This window comes from Lasiodiplodia theobromae, assembly GCF_012971845.1.
Source record: "Lasiodiplodia theobromae strain AM2As chromosome Unknown scaffold_12, whole genome shotgun sequence".
Classification (NCBI taxonomy): domain Eukaryota; kingdom Fungi; phylum Ascomycota; class Dothideomycetes; order Botryosphaeriales; family Botryosphaeriaceae; genus Lasiodiplodia; species Lasiodiplodia theobromae.
The window spans coordinates 638944-660847 of NW_023336322.1; the positions used below are offsets into that span (position 1 = coordinate 638944).

The 21904-nt window shown below is 51.2% G+C and overlaps 6 protein-coding genes across 6 annotated transcripts; 5 read left to right on the plus strand and 1 right to left on the minus strand.

Annotated features, from left to right (window-relative positions):
• Positions 1–100: 100 nt before the first annotated feature.
• LTHEOB_4636 (Fungal fucose-specific lectin) lies at positions 101–1830 on the plus strand (the record flags this gene model as incomplete). The annotated part of the gene is made up of 4 exons (XM_035513692.1): positions 101–156; positions 217–931; positions 995–1427; positions 1487–1830. 4 exons carry the CDS (start codon positions 101–103, stop codon positions 1828–1830), a joined length of 1548 nt encoding a protein of 515 aa, XP_035374685.1.
• A 3801-nt stretch (positions 1831–5631) lies between these two features.
• Positions 5632–6589, plus strand: LTHEOB_4637 (Zinc finger protein 850; the record flags this gene model as incomplete). Its single annotated transcript, XM_035513693.1, has 5 exons — positions 5632–5668; positions 5733–5798; positions 5847–5948; positions 6001–6093; positions 6489–6589. The coding sequence occupies 5 exons, from the start codon at positions 5632–5634 to the stop codon at positions 6587–6589; spliced, it is 399 nt and encodes a 132-aa protein (XP_035374686.1).
• A 1707-nt stretch (positions 6590–8296) lies between these two features.
• LTHEOB_4638 (DNA methyltransferase 1-associated protein DMAP0) lies at positions 8297–8698 on the plus strand (the record flags this gene model as incomplete). The annotated part of the gene is made up of 2 exons (XM_035513694.1): positions 8297–8555; positions 8604–8698. 2 exons carry the CDS (start codon positions 8297–8299, stop codon positions 8696–8698), a joined length of 354 nt encoding a protein of 117 aa, XP_035374687.1.
• Positions 8699–10761: 2063 nt separating this feature from the next.
• Positions 10762–11755, plus strand: LTHEOB_4639 (uncharacterized protein; the record flags this gene model as incomplete). Its single annotated transcript, XM_035513695.1, has 4 exons — positions 10762–10846; positions 10920–10984; positions 11041–11512; positions 11568–11755. The coding sequence occupies 4 exons, from the start codon at positions 10762–10764 to the stop codon at positions 11753–11755; spliced, it is 810 nt and encodes a 269-aa protein (XP_035374688.1).
• A 2200-nt stretch (positions 11756–13955) lies between these two features.
• Positions 13956–14642, plus strand: LTHEOB_4640 (Spindle-pole body protein; the record flags this gene model as incomplete). The annotated part of the gene is made up of 1 exon (XM_035513697.1): positions 13956–14642. One exon carries the CDS (start codon positions 13956–13958, stop codon positions 14640–14642), a length of 687 nt encoding a protein of 228 aa, XP_035374689.1.
• Positions 14643–14897: 255 nt separating this feature from the next.
• Positions 14898–16253, minus strand: LTHEOB_4641 (Arsenical-resistance protein ACR3; the record flags this gene model as incomplete). The annotated part of the gene is made up of 5 exons (XM_035513698.1): positions 14898–14988; positions 15045–15610; positions 15661–15747; positions 15794–15936; positions 15989–16253. 5 exons carry the CDS (start codon positions 16251–16253, stop codon positions 14898–14900), a joined length of 1152 nt encoding a protein of 383 aa, XP_035374690.1.
• Positions 16254–21904: the final 5651 nt, after the last annotated feature.

The following is a 21904-nucleotide window of genomic DNA, read 5'->3' on the forward strand; positions in this document are numbered from 1 at the left end:
TCCAGCAGGATCGACGGCTACAGAGGCTCGTTGCCTTCCGCCCTTTCTTCTCTGTCATCTCTCTAGGAACGGGACGCGCAACGCACTACGAGACACAATCATGTCTTCCCCTCCTGCTGTGCCTCCCGAAGACCCACAGAAGATCTCGATGACGACGTAAGTCCGACCCAAGCGCGATAACCCGCTCGCAGCTAATGTTCGGTCTCGGCGCGACAGCCCGTCCAGTGGCGAGAATACATCTTCCACTACCGACACATTTCCATCAACAGATACCACCCAACAACAGTCCTATGCAGAAAATGAAGGAGGCCATATCTTCCCGGAAGCAGTGCCGAATCACAACAACGATACCAAACTCGGCTTGCTAGGTGTCGGCGACGACTCCGAGAAAATCGTGCACCGAACTTCCCAGACCTATCCTGAAGTCAGCTACTCGGAGTTCAGCCATAAAGGCTCTCTCCCCCAACATTACGAAGCCAACAACAACTATCCACAGCCCTACAATGAGAACGCACCGGAAGTGGTCCACCGAGATAGCTCGCCTCCATATGCAGTAGAGGAGAAGAAGCCAGCGAAGACCATCTGCGGCATACGAGCATTGTGGTTTTGGGTGATCCTCGCTATCATTATCATCATCGTCATCATTGCCGCCGTTGTCGGTGGAGTCGTCGGGTCACGATCGTCGAAAAGCAGTCCGTCAACGACCTTCCTACCAACAGCGGCTCTCGCAGCAGTCAACTACACCTCGGGAGACGGCGTATCACACTACCGCGTGTACTTCCAAGCCAAGTCGAATGCGCTTTATCAGTCCGCATGGAACTCCAGCAGTCAAGAATGGCTTGTGTCACCGCTCAACCCCGGGAATGCTGCAGGGCCGGAGATTAAGCCCGGCACCCCACTGGCTGCGTACACCTTGGGGGATGGGGTCCATGTAAGACTCAACTGACCACCTGCACACGGTCCTACCAATCACTGACGATGTATTTTCATTCAGACCACAGTAGAGTTCCACGTCTTCTTCCTCGACAACGAAAACAAAATCTGGGAGCGCGGAACCAAAGACCCCTCCGACATGTGGGGCACGCAGACCGACAACGCGATGAACGGGACCCTCTTCGCTGGCAACGACTCGAAGCTCGCGGCGTACGGCCAACAGTGCAACAACTTCTGCGCGCAGACCTCGATAATGACGTATCAAAACTACAACTACAGTCTCTGGTGGGCGGCATACATTCAGAACTACGGCTGGTACGCGCAGGCGGTGAATGCGGATCAGAACCACACGCTGGTCCAGGGAAGCAGCATGTCCTTGTCGCCGATATGGACGAACGATACCAGCACGGTGGTGATGTATGCCAACACGGGGAACCTGACGCGGTTCCGTTGGAATCAGCTCACTGCCTGGGAGAAGTCGTGGTCTTATAACCGTAAGCTAGACCTTTCTACTACCGTTGATGAGAGCATGTTGAACTGACGAGCGCGCTAGTCACATTTGAGGGAGAAATCGCGACGAACGCCGAAATCGCCAGCTTTTCGCTAGGATACACTGGAAACAACGACTCGATGACAGATATCGAGGTTATGGTGAATGAACCTGGGACATCCGGGGGAGTTAGTGTGTGGGATTCCAACTTTTCGAGATCGACGCTCTCCGCCAACACCGTCGCTGCATCGGCGTTTCCCTCCGATTTCAACATTTCGAGTATAGCGGCATCTGCTGGTGGGAGAGTGTATGCTATCGAAGAGGGGGAAATCGTTGAGTGGGAATGGCAGCATGACAATCGGACTTTCACAAGAATTGGGACGGTGAATACGGACATTACGACATAGTGCAGAGTGTAGTTTTTAGTACGACGATACCCTTCCTTGTAAATTTTAATGCGAAAAGCCTTTGTAAAGCAGATACTCTCATGCAAATTGACTTGTTCCTGGCATCCAGCCACTTCCACTGTCTGTTTCCTTCTTTCACGTCAGCATCCATACCTTCCCCTCTCGCCTCGATGGACGGGCCAGCCGCCCGCTGGTAATGTTCAGGATACTTTTACAGTAGCGAGCCAATCGGCAAATGCCAGTGTGATCGACCGTCCCGTTCGCGATCCCCAGAGGCGGACCTGCTTGAGGCCCTAGCGCCCCAGACGGCAGAGAAACGCGCGCGGTTACAGCAGTCGATCTATTGTCGATGGAAGGCCATAGCAGGCTAGCTAGCGGGCCAATGACGAACGGCTGCGAATCAGTGGACCGGGGGCGGGGCGCATGGGGAGCCGGGTAACACGTTCTGTGCGGCACAGTCACGGTTTCCAGGCGCGTGCGGAACGGGGAGCTCGCGTCATGCGAGCTACCGCCAGCCGCTATTTCGGGATTTCCAACGAAGAGATGGAGAGATTTCTTGTCACAGTGCCGAGAGGCTGGGCACGGAGAAGACCGTGTTGCCGGGGACGCGGTTCCTGACAGTGATAACTGATCGCATATACTAGCATCGGATCCTAAGCATTATCGGACGAAAACTGTATCACCTGCGCTGTGATCGAAGAGCGGAGACTGCAGGCAATCGAGCTCGAGATTCCGAAAGCTCTGTTCTGACTCGGCGGCCGACGCGCGGTTTTCTGTGGGGATGTGTTCGTACTTGTCGATCGAACTTCTTGAATAGATCACGACCTTGCGTAATACTTTAGTTTCAGCCCTTGTCTCATCTCAAAACGCTGACACACCAGGAGAGTGCCTCAGAAGACAACAAATGCCATCCCGTACACTCCGATTATTTTTAGGAACCGTCGTCATGCTCAACGTTAAGTTGCTCTCCCAAGCCGCAGCAGCTAGAATCTCACGTGTAGCTCGGTAGACATGCTCCATTTGCCTGAGGACAGCGGCTTACCCGGGCATGTTACGACGTTTGATACCTCCCCTGTGCTATTACCTGATTAGGCTTAGCGTCGTTCGTTCAGCGACGACATCATCCCCATTACTCTCATTCCTGGCCCAGCTTGCGTCGCACATTTCTATATGCGGATAAGCATAGCGGCCCAACCCACACTGCCACCGCTAGCTGAGTTTTCGGTTAGCATATAAGCTAAACAGCAAGGTCTTTCAAGCACCGAATAGGAAAAAAAACACTTAGCAGATTTGTGAGGGTTTCCTGGGATGCTTACGCACCGCTGCCGAGAGCCGCATCAGGTTCAAGGTTCGATTTCGGGGAGTGTGCCGCCAGGTTTTTGCCATTTTGCCTTTTTGCTACTTGCCTTGCTGTTCTGCCAAGCCAAAACTACCCAAAGAGGAAAGCGCGCAGGCTTTTGTTTTCCACACGGACTTCTCCTCCTCTCCCTCACTGTGAGTGCCTTCACTGCGCCCGTTCAGCTCTGCGGTGGACTAGGCATACAGTTTTGCTCGCGTCCGATGGCGGGCTGCGGAAGCGTCTACTAATGTTGGCGAGGAAAGCGAAGGTGCGTGGATCCTTCCTTAAATCCAACGCGTGGATCGGGGAACGAAATATCCACGCGAGGAACGTCAGCGAAGTGTCGTATATCGCGGAGCTTGCGAGGCGCATTAGCCCATAGTCTATTACTCTCAGCCACGCTGTTTTCGTTGGAGGAAAGAGTCTGGCTATCTCCTCCGCGGGCGCGATCCTCCGGCACGTCCTCCTGCGCCTTCTTTAAGCTTGGCGCTTTCCTTAAGTTGCAGTGCTGAGCGTTTCGGCCAATAGATAAGCTATGATAAGGAACTTAAGGACGTGTCGGAGGATGTGCCAGAGGATTGCGCCCGCGGAAGAGATAGCCTTGAGATGCAGCCGTAAAGAGAGCTGCGAGGACCGACGGCTGTGAGAACAGCTACGAATCTTTGAGGGCATCCCCTTCTGCAGTTTGCGAGTACAGCTGCGAACAGCGGCGACGAAATTAGTGGCGGTGATGAGGAACGGCGGCGAAGAAGCGGCTCCAGGTAGTTCCTTCCTCAATTGTGGACAGCCACATGACGTCGGGTTCATTGCAGCCAAAAAGAGCCTTCCATGAATTATCCAAAGCACACCCGCACCGATACACTTCCACCGTAATACCCAGCTCCACTACGTCGTCGAACCTTCGGCGCTCCTTCTCTGCGTCGCTGAGGAAAAGCGCAAAATGTCTTCCCACACCGGCTCCGACCGTTCCGGTCAACGTAAGTGTTCCATCTTTGTCTTATCGCCGCCTTCACGGTCGCGGAGCTAGCATCCGCTGATGTGATGAAAAAGGTCGGAACCGAGAAAATCAACTGCCCTGGCGCACCTCCGGCCAATATGACCCGTCCTCGTCAACCGCGCTTCTAGATCGATGTCTGCAGCATGTTGGTGAGCATCAAGCTGGTAAAGCCCCTCGAGCTTCCGCTGACGCATAGCAATAGGAGGCACGCTGGATAATGAACCACCACGACCAGACCAAGAGTTCAGACCCAGAAAAACGCAACTGCAGGAACTGCAGCAAGAGCTCAGAGCCAGACAAGAACTATGTCAGCAAGACTTCAGAGCTAGACACGAACAATTGCAGCGACTGCAGCAAGAGCCCAGAGCCAGAGGGGAACAAGAGACCAGAGCCCTTGAAGTCCAGCTGGCTAGGATACATGCCGAATTTGCCCACAGGGATGTCCAACTTGCCCGGCGCGATGTCCAATGTGCTCGGGGACACTTGGAGTTCGTTCGACAGTCCTCTCTGCACGTTATCGGATCGGTGTTTTCTACCACCGCCCGCCACGAGTTGAGTCTGAGGGAAACATTGCAAAACCTGCAAAGACTAACGCCTGATCTGGCGGAAGAGACGCGAAGCCTGCTAAGACTACGGTTCAGCCTGACCGAAAGGGAAACTGGAACATATTGGCCCTCCCGCGCTTTTGGAGACGGGCGGGTGGACAATGTTGGTCAGCCAGGCCAACCTCAAGCCACCACGATGGGTCGCTATCCTCAAGCACCACCATACCGGGAAGTTCGAACGCCACCACCAAAGTACGAAGAAGCCGTCGCTTCTGGCAGAGTTGACACGACTCGTGAACAGCGATAATGGACGTTCGATACCTCCCTTATGCCATTAATACCTGATGAAGCTTTGCTTCGTTCGTTGAGCGACGACAACATCCCCGCGACCATTCATTATCGAGCAACCTTTCATTCTTCAGGAGCAAGTAGCATTGATAGCGACAAAAGAGACCTTACATTGTTCAAGCTGCTGCTCGTTTCGCTGTTTCCCACCTTTCAGCTCCCGTAGTTGTGGTGATAGGGAATTTTGCCCATGATACTGAGCGGTCCAACCACCAAGAGGAACGCGTAATGCGTTGGCGGAGACTGATTTCAGCTACCTACGCCGAGTACTGAGTGTGAATGACAAGGTTTGAGTATCGCATACCCTAGTACTGAAGAACAGACTGTAAGAGATTGGACTCTCATTTCCGGCCTGGCTCACGTTGCGCATTACTACGTGCGGATAGGCACAGCAGCCCGCGGCACCTCCCCGTCACGTGCCGAAGTGCTGCCGGGCGCGCCCACCACGAATATCTGCAACTTCTCGCGCCTTGCTCGTTCTTGCCTCTTCACCCTGCACATTTCTGCCTTCCAGGATGTAAGTACCGAGCGCGCGCGCATAACTCGTACAGTCTACTAACAGCAAAAGCGCAAAAATGTCTACCTTCTCCGGCTTCGGCCATCACCGCCAACGTAAGTCTCATCTCATTGTCACCTTCACGGTCGCAGAGCTGGCAGAATCTGATTTGTGAAATAGGGTGCAATCAAGTCAATTCAGACAACCAGTCTTCCAACAATGAGGACAATGGAAGTCGCAGCTACGGTAACCTACATCATTCATTTGCATTACATCGTTCTGACTCTGGTCAAGACACGCGCCAGCCGGAGAACAACCGGGGTTTCCAAAACAATCAACCTTTCCCGCGCACGTCACGCCATGCCGGACAACATCGGACCACCATGAACCCTCTTTGTGAGTATCAAACTGGGAAATTTGTCGAGCTTCCGCTGACTCATAGTACTAGACACGGGTGGAAATGCAGAATTGGAGGAACTGGAAAGACAGATCCAAGAGGACCAGGCCGAACATCTCCGGATTACCAGAGAAGCTCTTGAATGTACTCGGAGACACCTGGAGTCCAGGTTACAGTCCGCTCCGTACCTTATATCAATAGGGATATCTACGGTCGCCCAAGAAGAAGTGCGGCTAACGCAAGACATGCAACGCCTACAAAGCCTACAGTCTGACCTGGACGATTTGGAGAGGAGATATCGGGCCCCCAGGGCTCATGAAGGCAGGCTGATGGGTAATTTCGCTCAGTCAGACGTTCCTCGAGACAGAATTCGGGCCAGGGCTTCCCAACCTTGAGCTTTGAATGCCACTACAGCGGGCCGCCGTTCTCCAACACCACCGCCGCCGTACAAAGAAGCTCGAACGCCGCCACCAACTTACGAAGAAGCCATCGCTTCGGGCACAAATCGCACGATTACCGTCAACGCTGACCGTACACAGCAGCAATTGGCCACTGCGGCCACACATACGAGGATGCAGGCGTCCAGATTCGCCACAGTCAATTACCCACCCCGGCCTATCTCACCCCACTATGCCAATAGACTTTCTGGACGACTACCGGCAATTCTACTTACGGAAAATCAACAAAACAGGACTATTTTCGGTCGTGTTGCTGGGGAAGACGAACAGACAAGCTACCGTGAGAGGGGCTTTCCTACACACGGTCGCCGCCACGACGCGAGACATGACTCCATGGGCAATCGGGATCGCTCCAAAAGTCCGCGTTCGCGCCATAATCCTGGGAGGTCGTCCGTGGGTGCAACGTCCAACCGTTCTGCGCTACTGGACAATGACTCTAGCCGTACAAGGGCATCTTCAAGTCACCTGCAGACTAACCCCGTAAGTGGTGGCCCTCGCGGCTACCGTGCTAGCGCACAACAGGACTCCCAAGCCCAACAGCCAGCCGCAAGACCCTCTTCTCTTCCGATGATGGGCTCGTATGCCGTTATGGAGGACTATGCCACATTGCCTAATTCTCCGAATGGCACACCGTTTAGACGGGACCGAAGGCAAGTCCTCAATGCTAGGCCGAACATAACGCCTACACAGCCGCAGTTCAGCTCCACGGAAAACACTGATGAAGATGTTCCCATGGGCCATGCCGATGATGATGACGAGGCGCAATCCCGCTGACATATCGGAAGATAAAGCAACGTTTACGAGCGCTAATCTCACAAGAAGGATTGAACATTGCGTTCACGCACAGCAATGGTAATTTCACGTTAGCCGGAAAATCAAACGGAATTCTGGTTCAGTCAACATACTCATTGCAACGTCACTGGTGCTCGAGAGGGGAAATTTCTTCACGCTCGCAGCAGCTTTGGGCTACGTCTAGACAAACCCATCAAAATAGTATGAAAAGAGAAAAGAAAAAAGGCAATCATGTTTTTGGGCAAGCCAGATAATGGAAAAATACTGAAGCTTTGCATCTGCACGATCCTCGTACAGAGTTCCCGACAAAACCAAACTCTTCTGGGAGGTTCAGTCATTGGGGAAATCTGCAAGGCATTATTGGAGGAAGATACGGCGGAGAAAACGACGGAGGAGACAGAAAATGCTTTTATCCGTCTTTGAACGGGCCAAATCTGGGAACTAGCATCATTGTCATACATTTAAATAGGCCAATTCATGCTATTGGCAACTACTGTGACGTCGTTCGATCTGACAGATATACCGTGAATTCGCACACAGATAGTGCTCAACTTCTCATGTCCACTGTTGCAAGAGAATCATCTCGTTGGTGACCGAGTGCGTATGATAGTCTAGCGCGACCGTGGTAGCGCTCGGTTGACGCAGGCGCGGCCCGTCGTGGCGATTACGGCATTCGAAAAGTCCGGCAAGAATGCTATCACTGCACAGCATCGCCCTCGCCGGAGTTGAGGTTCGCGTTGCGGCGGGCGGTGGGCGGGCGACCGGCGGCAGCACCTCGGCACGTGCGGTGCCGGCGCGGAGGGCTTGCCCACCACTAGGTAAATATTGCTCGCGCGCGACTCTCAGACTCTTCCTCTTCACCTTTGAACCGCTTCAGCTCGGTATGTCCGCATTTCGCTCGTCTTGTCGCCTCTCGTGTCTTGTGCTTTGTGCTGACCATTTATGACACTCTCTGCAGTTCAACATGAACCAACAAGGCGATTCACGCACTCAGCTGCACACAAATACCAACCCGAACGTCCCTCGTGATGTAGTTACCAACACCGAAGTTCACAACGGAAGATGGCTGCAAGATCAACTACGAACCGCCTTACGAAATGAAGGGGCCATTCAGACACAGCCCGCCTCTCAAAACGAAGTGGCCATTCAGAAACAACCTGCTCCTCCTGCTCAAGACCAAGGAGCCATTAAGACACAAGCTGCTCCTCCTGCTCCGCCTCAGTTTCGGCTTCGGCCTCCTTCTCCTCCTTCTCCTCTTCTTCCTCAAAATCAAAGGGCCCTTCAAAGTCAACATGCCCCCGGCAATACCTCTACTGAGAGTGTGCCTTACAGCTACGACAAGGAAGAACAGAAGCGGTACGTATCCCCCGCGCTTCGAAGCTACACATACTAACAAATCTCAAGGATCTGGAAAAACCGCTGCCTCATCTGCGGAAGAGCCCCTCACAACCACTGGAAACACTGCGAGCGTGAATGCTACCATTGTCGGGAACATCTAGGCATCCGTGGCCCTAATGTTCACGTCGGCATGCCTTGCCCGAACACTGGTTTCAACTCCCGCTGGTGGAAGGACGTTGGTGGCGGCCCCATCGGCGAAACAAACTGGAACAAGTTAAGAGTACAAAGCCTGGAACGCTTGCTTCAACAAAAAGACAAGAAAATTCAAGGAATGGATAAACAAATTCTACAAAAAGGTGAAGCACTTCGACGAAGAAAAGAAAAAATCATCGAGCTTGAAGGCGACTTAGACTCTGCGCAGTACTACATCGCTCACAAGCTCGGGGACGTCAAGAAAGAGTCGAAAATGCAATCCAGCCAGGAGCATATCAAATGGCTCAAGAGCGAACTCCAAGCTGTGAAAGCAACGGAACCTACGATGAGCAATCCCTCGAGAAACTATCGTGAGAGAGAAGACAGCTTGAGATCTCGCAGCCACACCAGGGGGGATCATGATGAAAGGAAGGGTCGCCAACAAAGCCCACGTCATCGCGCTCGACACCCAGCCCGCTCCCCGCCAAGGTCGCCTGATAACGACGCTGAATATCAGCAGTTTTTGAGGTTCAAGGAGTTTCAAAAGAGGGCGATGAGAGAAGGTCACCACGATTACAAGGCCAGCCGGAAATCCGAAAATCGATCCAAGAGCCCAAGTCGCGAGAGGATTCCGTACGACTCCGACGCAGACAAAGAACCGATGAAACGGTCTGCATATCTGGATGGCCCCAACTCTCCTCCCATCCGGGAGTACTACGCACCAACCATTGCACAGCCTGACCCTAGAACGCACATCTTCCGCGGTGGAGCTAGGAATCAAACTGCGTTCGGAGAACAGAGGCCTTATCTCCAAGAGGCAGCAAGACGACAGTCTCCTCCAACGCTTCGCAATTACTCTGGTAGTGATCGCCAGTCAGTGCCTCGTTTCAATGAGCCGCTCATGCGGAATCAAAGGTCAAGCCAAAGCCATAGGCAGCCTTCCCATCCCGTGGTCGAAGATGATGATACCTTTATGGGGGGTGCCGATGATGACTATTCGGAAGGTCGAGTGCATGGGAAGAAGAAGAAGGACAATTACAACTCGAGGCATTGGTAATGTTCCTTAACTGAGAACGTCTACCAGAGTCCTTCTTCGTGTTACCTCCACTCACTTCCTTATAGGAAGCCGTATCCCGGATCCAACAATCAACCCGGGCAAACTTTCTGACTTCACTAGTGCTTACATGGGAAAAATCTTGAACCCAGAGTCCTTTATCGAAAACTAAAAAAGGAAACCCCACCAAAAAAAAAACTGGAAAAAGACAAAACCCAAACAAAAAACGACGCAAAGAACGCCTAAACCCGCCCAAAAAAAGCAGTGTTACTTTCAGCAAGCCCGAACATTGGGACCCTCTTACAGACATTCTGATTGGAGCAGATAGCGGAGGAAATGGTGGTGGAAATGGTGGTGGAAATGGTGGTGGAAATGGTGGTGGAAATGGTGGTGCAAATGGTGGTGCAAATGGTGGTGCAAATGGTGGAGGCAACTAAATGCTCTCATCCTTGTTTGGGAAGCCCAGTGTTGGGATTGGCATTAGGCCGTGTACTTATATAGACCAATTCATGCTGTATCGGCAACTATTGTGACGCCATTCAATCAACTATACCGTGCATTTGCATTGAGATCGAGCTCAACCTGTCACACCCACTGTTGCAAGAGTTATGTTGGTGGCTGGGTGCGTATGGCAGTCTAGCGCAAGCGCCATAGTGCTAGGTTGAACCACGCGCGGCTCATCATGGTGAGCAAGGCGTCCGAAAAGTCCGCAATGCGCGCGCGATGCACAGCATGGTCTTCGTGCAGCGTGAGTTTGGCGTCGGGGTGGACGGCGACCGATGGCAGCACTTCGGCACGTGAGGTGCAGGTGCAGCAGGTGCCGTCGCCAAATATCGCTCGCGGGCGCGCGACTCACGCACCTTTCCTCCTCACCCTTGGACCGCTTCAGCTCGGTATGTCCAGACTTGCCTCGCCTCGTCGGCCGTCGCGCCTCTTTGTTCCTCACGCTGACGATGCATGACAACCATATAGTTCAACATGGACCGATTCCTCCCAACCTCACAAGCTGGCCTACAGCCAAGCGCCGTCCTCGATGGTAATGAACCACAAGCTCGATACGCTAGTTATGACATAAATCAGCAAAAGCGGTACGTGAAACAGGTGTCTCAAAGCTGTACATGCTAACAGATCTTCAGGTTCTGGAAAGGCCTCTGCCTCGTCTGTGCGAAACCCCGTCACGGTGCCTGGAGACAATGCGGCCGTCAGTGTTTCCACTGCAACCATAGCAAAGGCATCACCGGGCCCAACACTCACCAGGGGCAGCCTTGTCCGAACACCGGCTTCCACCCGCAATGGTGGCAGGACATGGGTGGCACCAACGTTGGGGAGACAAATTCGGACAAGCAAAGACTCCAGGCCAAAGACAACTTGATTCGGAGCCAGCAGGACCAAATCAATCGCCTAGAGGATCATGTACAAAAGCGGAACGCCTATATTGAGCTTCTAGAGGCTGAGCAACAAAGACAGACAGCCCGTACTGAGCAGCTGCAGCAGAGCGTCCGTCGGGAATGTGGCCTCAGAGCTTCCATCGAGGCTGAGCTACAAGAAGAGAAAGCCCACAATGAGCAGCAGCAGCAACGCCTCCGTCGCGAGGCTGGCCTTAGAGCTACCGCGGAGGATGACGCGCAACACCTCTTCGATAAGTACAATGACAAGAAGGACCAGCTAAGGGAGTTGGCACGCTATACGAGACGGCTCGAAGACAAGGTCAACAAAATGGAAAGCCGCCGTGAGAGGAGCCGCTCAACGCCTGATCGCCGCTCCGCTGGGAGATACGAGTCAAGGGAGGACCACAGGCGGCATCGCTCTCGATCTCGTCATCATAATCGTGCCCGCAGTCGCTCTCGATCTCGTCACCGGTCCCGCTCTCGTCGTCACAATTCCCGCTCGCGTCACCACAGATCCCGCTCGCGTCGTCGTTCCAGCTCGCGTCATCGCTCGCGATCCAGCTCCCGACCATACGAGGCTCTGAATCACAATACCATGGAAAGTCATGTCTTCTCTCCTGGTCCTTCCGATGACAGGCTGCTTGGGTGGGTTGAGACGCAGGCGCTAGGTGCTCCACCACACATGTCGCCCACACAGCCGCCCATGCATGCTGCAGAAGACACCCATTGAAGCATTCCCACAGGCAGTATCAACTACGACCAACCAGAGCGTTCCCCCGACAGCCCGGAAGATGGGGTAAAATTAACCGGCCATGTTGATTTCATGAGTACGCGTAACAATGCGCCCGGGGCCCGTGGAGGGTAATGTTTCCTTGGCCGAGTAAGTCTACTGAGTGGAGCCTCTTCGTGTCCCTTAACTGACCGTAACATGGATAGTCTAGGATGGCATTTCATGGCCAGCCTAGGTAGAGCTTCGCCATGAGGTCACTGGTGCCCCAATAAGGGACATTGTTCAAACTCGCGCGTCATCTTCGATCTACGTTTGCTACTGAGAAAGCCGGTCCCGGCCTTGACGGAAGACATCCGGCTCTAATCCGAACGACAATGACGAAAAAGAAAAAAAAACATTGTCCTTACACAAGCTAAATATTGAAAGGGAATCGGAGCGCCTTCTTTGTGTGACTTCGTAAAAGGTCTCTGATAACATCCAACTCTTGTAGAACGGCTTGCTATCTGAAAAGTACTATATTGTTTCTGGATGAAAGAAATGGGCAGATGAAATAATTGAAAAAAAAAAAAAAGGAAACGGTAGACAAAACGGTTGAAAACCTGGTGAGGGGGATGGCAAAGGAAATGGTGGAGGAAACAAAAGAAGAAAAAGTGTACTCTTTGGTCTTCGAGCAGACCATGTTCGGGAAATGGCATCAATTTGGTTAGATAAGCCAACTCAGGTTACATTAGCAGAAATTGTGCCGCAGTTTCATGCGTGAAAATGAACTGAATCGCCGCCGCTCGTGGGGTGGGATGGGTGACTGAAGCTTCAACGATGTCTTTCAATCTTCGCAGAAATGTCCCAGGGAGCCAGCTGAGATGAGTTCAGTGGATGACAGTCTCAATGAAGCTCCGCAGGTAAGGTACGCGGGGGAACATGGCGAGCCTGACATCACACCATCCGCCCGGCGCCCTAGGAAACTCGGTCCTGAGAGTCTGTTAAGATGAAATCTCACGGTCTCACTGCAGCGTTCGCTCCCGCCATTTTCCTACAAGATTGCTAGATTGACTTATCGGATGCTGCTCGTACAGAGATTATGAGATGTAATCTGCTTGTACGGCTGCATTTGTGGGCCCCCGCTCGGAAGCAGGGCTGTGCTCAGATTTACTGTCAACATGAGAGTGCTGTACACGTCACTCGAAATCTCATCTCAGGACTGCCGCATAGTAGTGCGGCAAATTGGGTGAAGCGCGGATGCTCGCATTCACAGCTTGCGAATGGGCCCCTTCCCAAAACGGAATCGCGGCAACGGTCGCGTCGCGTTCGGGCGGCGACAATATCCTCCCGCTTGCGCTCACTTGTTCTCTTCACCAAACCATCCTCCGCACGTCAATATGGCTCCACCAAGCGATAAAGACGCGCAAAGCGCGGCTCAAATGCCTCAACCTCCTCTGCCTCGGCGGAAAGAACATCAAGAACAGCAAGTCGAAGAACGACAAGACCCTCCATTGAGGGAGCCTACAAGGGAAGTGACGTCACCGCGTGCACTGCTAACACCGACAGACCCTCCGACGAAGGCGCCTTCAAGGGAAATTTACGCGAAACGTTCATTACTACCGCGACCAGTCCCTTCGAATAGGGCGCCGTTACGGGAATTAAGGCCGCCAACAGGTTCAGAAGCCGCGCCTACGTCCGCAAATCCTTCATCTTAGAACCGCGATAGCTGCCAGCAAGTGAGACCACTGCCTCCACCGACGCAGCATGGTCAACATGTTCCTCTCTCGAGGATGCCCGCAAGGGGAAATTCACACGTCGCGAGACCATCTCGGATTCCGCGCCTGGTTTCACCAGCTGTACCGCCTCCTCGGCGGTTTTCAAGGCAGCTGCCAACATCAGTGCGCCTGTCACGCCGCGTTCCTCAGAATAAGTCACCGTTTGAATTGCCGGATGCGCTAATGGCCTTGCCTCAAGACAAAAATTCCTCCACGACGCTTGAAAACGAACCAATGTTTTCTGAACCTTCACTAAAAGGCAGCGTGTCAACAGGAAAGCCCCCATTACTGGCCACGCCCATGACATCAAAACAATACGCGAGCGCTTATGGGAATGATGATGCAGAGATGATGAAAGAAAAACATACTGCTGCCGTCGATGACAGGACAGACAAGAAGAAGACTTCTCCCGAGCCCTCGATTGGTGACTTCTGGGATGCCGAGTTTGCCTCGACAATGGAGGCTCTCGACTCATGGGGCAGGACTTCAGAGAGGTTCCAAACCAACATTGCTAAATGGGAGAAAGAAGTCGACGACGAGATCAAGAAAACGAAAAAGCTGACAAGCGATCTCGAGCCAGGATGGGAACGGAAAGAACAGAATATGGAGCGCGTCAAGGAACATTACGAAGAAGCACTCCGTGAAGCTCGGAAGCGTGGCACGCAAGATCAAGATGAAAGCAGCACAGAAGACGAATTCCTGTTGGGTATACTGGAAAATGAGATCAAGAAAAGGCAGCTGGATGCCTTCAGTGGAGGGAACCAGGAGTTCGGCGACGAGATACAGGAAGAAATGAACCGAATTGAGCAACCGGATGCCACATCGATACCTGAGAGCCGAAGCCGTATAGCGGGTACTGGACATCCTGATAGCAGGAGCCCCTCTGTGACAGAAGCGGGAACGTTTGGGAGCCCAACCACCGTTCGAAGTGGTTCGCAGAAGCCAGAAAAAACTACATCTCAAGAGAATGTGGCAGGGGAGGAATAAGGTTCGGCTTGCCCATACTAGGGGGTGAAGAACTTATGTAGCCTAATCAAGAAGAGAATTTTGATAGCTGAGATCCCACCATCTGCTTGTGAATTGCGATACTATGGTGCCTAGTCAACCCGTTCTGAGTGAATCAGGAGACATATCGAGTCTTTAAGCTGGGTACCTTCCGGGAGGCTGGCAGCATGTGCGCGGCGTAATGTTCCCGTGTCACCCAGTTCAGGATAATACTGGGCGAGAGCGGCCATGCCACCTTCACTCTTTCCATCCTCGGCGCCGCCCAACCACTCTTACAATGTACACCAGACTGAGCAGGACAGGCACCTCAATAAGGGGTCCGACGGTGCTGGTAACTAGTTAGTTTCGCATGGTCACAGACACCAAGCATTTCAATGAACTTACGATGCCAATGCTTGGTCACTCTCCGCACCATATGTTGCCACCGCAACAGCAATGGCTAGCTCAAAGTTGTTGCTAGCGGCAGTGAAGCTTTGGGTTGCGGACAGTCCGTAGCCGAAACCAAGCCTATGGGTAACCCATAGCGTAAGGGCAAAGATGACAAAGAAATACACCACCAGCGGAGCGGCAACCCGAACGACGGACACGATTTGATGCACGACGCGGCTCCCCTGAGAGGCGAAGAGCACGATTATGGTGTAGAGCAGCCCGATGAGAGACCAAGGTCCTGCATACTTGAGGAAGACATCGTCATACCACGCGGCGCCGATCAGGCGGCGGATAGTGAAGCGAGTGACGATGGCGGCGCCGAGGGGAATACCGAGGAAGACGGCAACGCTTGTCGCCACGGTGGAGTATGAGACGGTTATTTCGGAGTTGGAGTGGCTGATGACGTTGATGAAGAAGACAGCCAGCGGAGCGTAGAGGACCATCTGGAGTAGGGAGTTGATCGCGACCAGGATGGCGCAGTACTGGTTGTCGCCACCAGCCAGCCCGGTCCAGATGAGTACCTGCATCAAGGTCAGTAAAGCCGACAGAATGAAGAGGAAGAGGGCTGTACCATGGCAATGCATCTCGCCAGTCCAACAAGAATGAGACCCTCACGAAGTCCTTGTTCGTCTGGAAGGAATGCCCAGGAGAGGGCGAGCTGTAATGATAAGCTTCGTTTACAAAAATGTGGCTGGTACTCTCACCATTAAGAATGGAGCCAGGATCCAATTTACTATGACGCTGAACAGCACCTGCTTCCATAACTCTTTGGTGGCAAAGGCGCGGTGTAGGGTCTCGAATTTTACTGCACAGAGAATCGGATACATCATGACAAGAAGGCCAATAGCTGTAGAAGTGTAAGCCAAGCTGAAATGGAGCCTGGAAGAACTCAAACGTACCAATAGGTATAGAAACCCCAACAAACTTTCCTCGTTCCAGTGCAGACCCTGTCTCTGGAACGAAGTTGCCCAAGATGATGCCCAACGCCATGGACAGAATAATCCAGAGAGCAAGAAAGCGGTCCAGCCAACCCAGCCTTTTGAATACAGAAGAATCATTGTTTGCGATACCAGTAGACTCTTGTTTTTCGACATCTTGGATGGCAGTTTGGTGTGGCATTACTTCGGCGTCGTAATGGGTGGTGGGGTAAAATGGCAACTTCATCTTTGAGAGACCAGGGAAGTGTAGAACCCCCAAGACAATGCTTAGAGAGCTTGAAAGATGAGGTGATTTTCTCAGTTGACTCTTACTGGTAGATGTAAGCCATGCGTAGGTTTCGTACAATATATCTGTGAGTTGAAACAGGGCAAGGCTCGCGAGCCAATCAGAATCCAGCAGTGACATTCATCATTCTCGGCGTCATTATACTCATCTCTCTCCTCAGCGCAGCCGATAAGATGTGTGATAACGCCACCAGTGCATCTGAATTAATGGTGATTGGAGAATCAGCACGCCATAACATGATGCAAAAGACTGGACGAGTCATGTACCTGAATAAATATTCGAGCAGCGGGCGTAAGATTTAAGAATTGAATACAATATTTGAAGTGGACTGAAGCAAATGTGACCAAATAGCCATCCATCCTGAATTTGTGTTGCAAGATCATAGAGTACACAACAACCCTTTCCCTACTCGGTAATTTGGAGACGCATTTGTTCCCCCCTTCTTTCCATTTCGTGGAAGGCGTGATCAGTACGAACTCGATCATCCATACTCACGTGATTGTGAAGAACAACGGATTGCCCTGATGTTGTAAAAAGAACTCGTAACGGTCGCCCTGTATTGTGCGCGGACTCATAGATCATCTGAAGGAAACTGTTGCAAAGCCTTTCCCCAGTGTGATCTGTTTCCAGGCTGTTCAAGCCATGTAGAACGATGAAGCGAACCACTGGCGTACTCTCAAAGAGGCTTCGTAGCAGCAAGAGTCCGGCTTCCCAATTGTACTGGCCTAAAACTTGCTCATATGTCTCAGAGCCAAACTGGAAATCGTCGTTTTCGAGCCTGAACTGCAAAAGTTGGGAGATCAAGCTGTAGGTCAGGGCAAAACAGCCTGCTTCCTCTGCGCTCTTGAAGGGATGAGTGTTAGAAGTTTCTGGCTTCTTACAAATATAGGAGATGAAAGGAGCGTTTGCTCTGGCGGCCGCCTGAATCACCCCAAGCGCCGCAAGCCTGGCACTTGTTGCTTCCTGCGGCTCCTTTGGCGTTATGATCCATATGGACTGCGGGCAGTTAGTTGACGATCTCATCCAGTCTCCAAGCCTTTGGATCACACGGGGATCCGCCAGTAGAGGCCCAGCATGCTGGGCAAGCTCGACACCATCAGCACCACCGACATGGTCTACCACACTCAGTAAGTCTTCGCGATGCTGGTCGGCTTCCTCTCTAGAGAGTCCTTGGCTGGCGGGTATCCTTTGCTGCATCGGAATGATGGAAGCCCTCCCAGGTCGGTCTTCGGCGTTATTCTGTATGACTAAGTGCATCGTAAGCGATTGTTCTAAACATTTTGCAGGAGACTTACCAAGGACCGGGATATTCGTTGAAAACATATCACGCAGTAAGTCCAGCATCGCCATTCCTGGTTGGGAGTCTGGCTGCCCGGCATAATTCGTTCGACGGTCCGAGTTTATGATGTCCTTGAGCGTCTCTTTAATCTCCTCGGTGTCATCCTTAACGTCCTTGACTCTCCACTGAGTATCCAGTTGGATAGCATACCCTCCCGATTGAGCCTCTTGGTAGATCAGGTTGATCGCATTAGTGATACAATCATTGGCTCTTTGGACTTCTTCCAAAAATTTGTCATTCATGGCGTCCAAGACTCTGGCAAGTCTTCCTTTCAAAAACCACATTGAAAACTCGTGAAAGAACGCGAACAGTTTCTCATAGACGGTCGCAAGTCTTACCATCATCGGTCGTGTTGTGATGACATCGAGCAATTTTGAGCAAACAGAGACTTTTTCGCACAGATTTTGCACTGTTTCCGACAGTGTTTCTGCGATGTTTGCATGATTGACAGAGGCCTATTTCGAAATTTTAGCAATTGTAACCACTCAAAAATTTGCCAGAAACTCACCTGGATAACCATGGAGACGGCTCCACATAGAGTGGCTGTGTAAGGAGATTCGCTGGGGAAAAGCTCAAAAATAGCTTTATGACACTCAAGAGTGCCGCAAATTCTTTCAAAGCGATGAAAGATCTGTCTGTGGTTAAGCTCCTTTTTTTCTTTTTTTTTTTTTTTTTCAAAAGATTGGGATAATTACCTTCCCATGCGATTGCTTCCAGTCACTCTCCAGCTCTTTCATAATTCCTTGTATATCTTCTAGACCTAGTTGCTTCATTTCCGTAATCCTTTGTTCAAGTTTCTCGCTTGCAGACAAAGATTTGTGCTTGAAGAATCTTCTCTTGTTCCGCTTCTGCTCCTCCCGCTCCCCCCGCTCCTTCCTCAATGACTCGATGAATCTATCGCTTGATTCTGCGAGCATTTTTCGTTCATATTCAACATGGTCAAATAGACTTAATTGTGTCAGAAAGTTTGGGAAATGTTAGGCTCTCGGGGTCATACCCGCTCGTGCCGTCTGGGTCCTTGTAAAGAATTTCCAACCGCTCTCTTTGTCTCATGTTGTCTACCGCATCTACTGCTCTTTGAGCTTGTTTTGTCTGAACCTCAAGCGTCGTCTCCCCTTCGAGGTCATTCGTAAATCTGCGTACAACTTGAGCTTTGACATCGTCCTCCATGTTGGTCTGCTGAGATCAGTAGCGTGGTGCAATAGGATTACAGTATAGATTTAGTTGGGAGGTATTCGATATGATTAATGTGACATATGCGAATGCATTCTGAAGAAAGGATGTTAAACCCACATCGAGTCTTCTCATGGGTAGCCTAGGGATGCTATTATACGAAGAATGTGGTGTCTTACAAATTGGGGTTACAGCTAGGGCATAGTGTGCGGTCGCGGTGCTCGAATGAAACATAACTACGTGTTTGACAACATCTTTGGGGAGGGGGGAGTGTTGCGTAGTAAGAGTGGCGGCTCCTTTTCAAGTATGTGCTGCATTAGCGAACACCTCAAAAGGCAAAAATACGCGTATTCGGTCTCGTTATCCTTGTGTGCGCAATTTTAAGGGCCAGTGTTGCAAGGCACGAAAAGGTATGCACATGCATAATGAATTTTCAGCCTTGTCTCACTCGCATGCGCGATTTTTGAAGAGCCAGTAAATGCCCCAAAAAGCAGACGCATGCATAATAATCATTCAGCCTCATCTCACTTGCATGCGCGATTTAAGAGCCACTGTTTTGAACCATGGAAAGGCTGAGACCTGCATATTCAGCTTGGACTGACTCAAACGACCAATAAGCGCCATTTTAATATGACAATGCACTGGAGATATTCGGCGGGTTTATCACAGGACTTTTCTTATTTCAAAAGGTTAGCAAATGGGTTTCCTCCATCCTTACTGCTTCGTGAAAGCGAACGAAATACAAAGGCTGTTTAAGGTGATGGTGTGCCGTACTATTGGCTGACAGTCTTATCGTAAGTGGCTGAGACAATGCATAGATCGCCCGATTGCCAATATTGCTGTCAGCATTATTCATCCAAGTAGAGATCAGCAATGACACCCAGTTATTGGGCTAGACCAGCCGGCTGACAATTTCTTGCTGTGAGTTCGCCCGAAAATGGATTTTGTGAAGCATTTCAGCTGAGAGGAATTCGGCCACGGCGATTTTCGTTGATAGCCGGCTAGACCGTACATCTGCGGGGTATGAGGCTTTGAGTTTCGAAATAGATAAAAGGGGTTTGGCTCTTGATTGTCTCTATTTTCCTGAGCAGAGACCTGTACACAGAACGGTTACGGAGCGCTTGCTTCTAGAACCTAAGCTTGATGCAGTCGGAAGAGCGGTCAGGTTCTCCCGTCGGAGACTCTCATGCCTCATCCAAGGAAGAGGTTGTGGGAGAAACCGGCGTAGAACATCTTGAGCCACAGAAAAGTATGAATATATCTCTAACTTTACTAAAGTAGAACGCTAATTACTTTATAGACTTTCCTTCGTCAATGGTCGCAGAGGATGTGACGGAACATCAGGCATCAAACAGTGAAACAAATAGTAACAGCCCCGACAAGACGAACGAGACGATAGACCTGTTACACGAAAATCCTTACACGATTGAAGTATCCATCAACGATAACCCTGAGAGTGATACGCGGAACGATGAACGAGATAAACAACTCGATCCAGGAACAACTGGAAGCTTCATCGTCTTTGTAGATCCTATTGGCACACCATGGAACTTTCCATTCGAGGTTTGCAGACGTTGGGGGGTAAGTCACGGCTCAAGTAGACCTTAGCATGTGCTAATATCCAAAAGGAAATGAAGAACGCGGTCAAACGAGTTTTTCTCGACTGTTCCCTACCACCATGGTACTCGGACTTGATCGACAACACAGATAACACTTCAGCCTCCATTTCGATTATCCGAGTCAGCCCTGAGATGGCGAAGATTTTGCCCGAACATTGGGATGCAATGGTGCAGCCTGGCTGGAAAGTTGAGATACAGTTCCAAAATGACGCACACGTACTCGAAGCGATCCGAAGGCAGAAGATCCACAATAAAAGGCTCAAAACAAAAAAGCCCAGCTCAGAACCGGACAACAAGCCCTTGCAAGAGGAAAAACCCGTTGCAGATGTATCCTATGTCGTCGAGTTCTACGAGCAGGGGAGATTCGGGACCTGGGACTCTGCTTATACGATGAAAAACACAGACCCAATCACAGTCATAGTACCCGAGGCTTCACAGGAAGCTCAATCTGTCCTTGAGGATCACAGAAAAGTGTACCGAAAAACAGAAACTGCGAAAGATAGCCCGGACCGTGGAAAAATCGGAAGCGCTGATACCGTCCACGACCCAACACTGTTCATCCACTCAACGACACTCTTGGATGCTCTCAAAGCAGTGATCGAGTTCCAATCATACCCAGAAGGACCGACAGTAAATGTGGGATCTAATCTACCTGTGGAAGCCACAGATCTCAACAAGGGAGTGTTTGTTCACCCATTTAGGGACCTTTTCCATCACAAGGATGCCCTCATTGAGTACAAGAAAGGCTTGAACTCAGCGAAACTACACCACAGTACTGATTACAATCAAAAGTGTAGAGATCACATCGACGTGCTCATCCGGTACCTTTACGCTCAACCTACCATTCCTTTGAAGGAAGCTGAAGCCGCATGGAGCCAAGAAAACCCAAAAACGGCTTTTAGTTGGTTCTGGCTGCTTCTGAAGCCGGGGACAGATGTGGTTGTCCGTGATGACGATGGAGAACTCAATGTCTATGTGATTGAATCATTCTATGGTGGAAATCAAACCGGCTGGGCTTGTCCGTATAACGTGCTTGTATGGAACCTGGAATTCGACGGACAGTTTCTGACGCGAAATACCAAGAGGGTCTCGATCCCCCTTTTTGATGGCGAAAGAGACATCCACTCCTTACCAATTTACCCGGTTCGCTTCCACAAAGGCCGTACAGAGGCAGAGACTCTCTGCAAAGAACTCATCGAGCGAGGCAAATCCTACGTTGAAGTGATAAAATCCCCGTCATTCCGAGAGTATACTGGACGAAGTCACTTCCAAGGAGTGCGAAAGGTGAGTCTTGTCTACCTACTTTCGTTTCCTTTCCAGCCGCATATCATGCATATACCATCATATTTACTAAGTGTTTGAAGTTTAATCGCAGTCGAGTAGTCGTGGATCACACCAGCAAACCCTGGACCCTACCAGACTTCCAGGAAAAAACAGCACATGAACCGGGAACAAAGAAA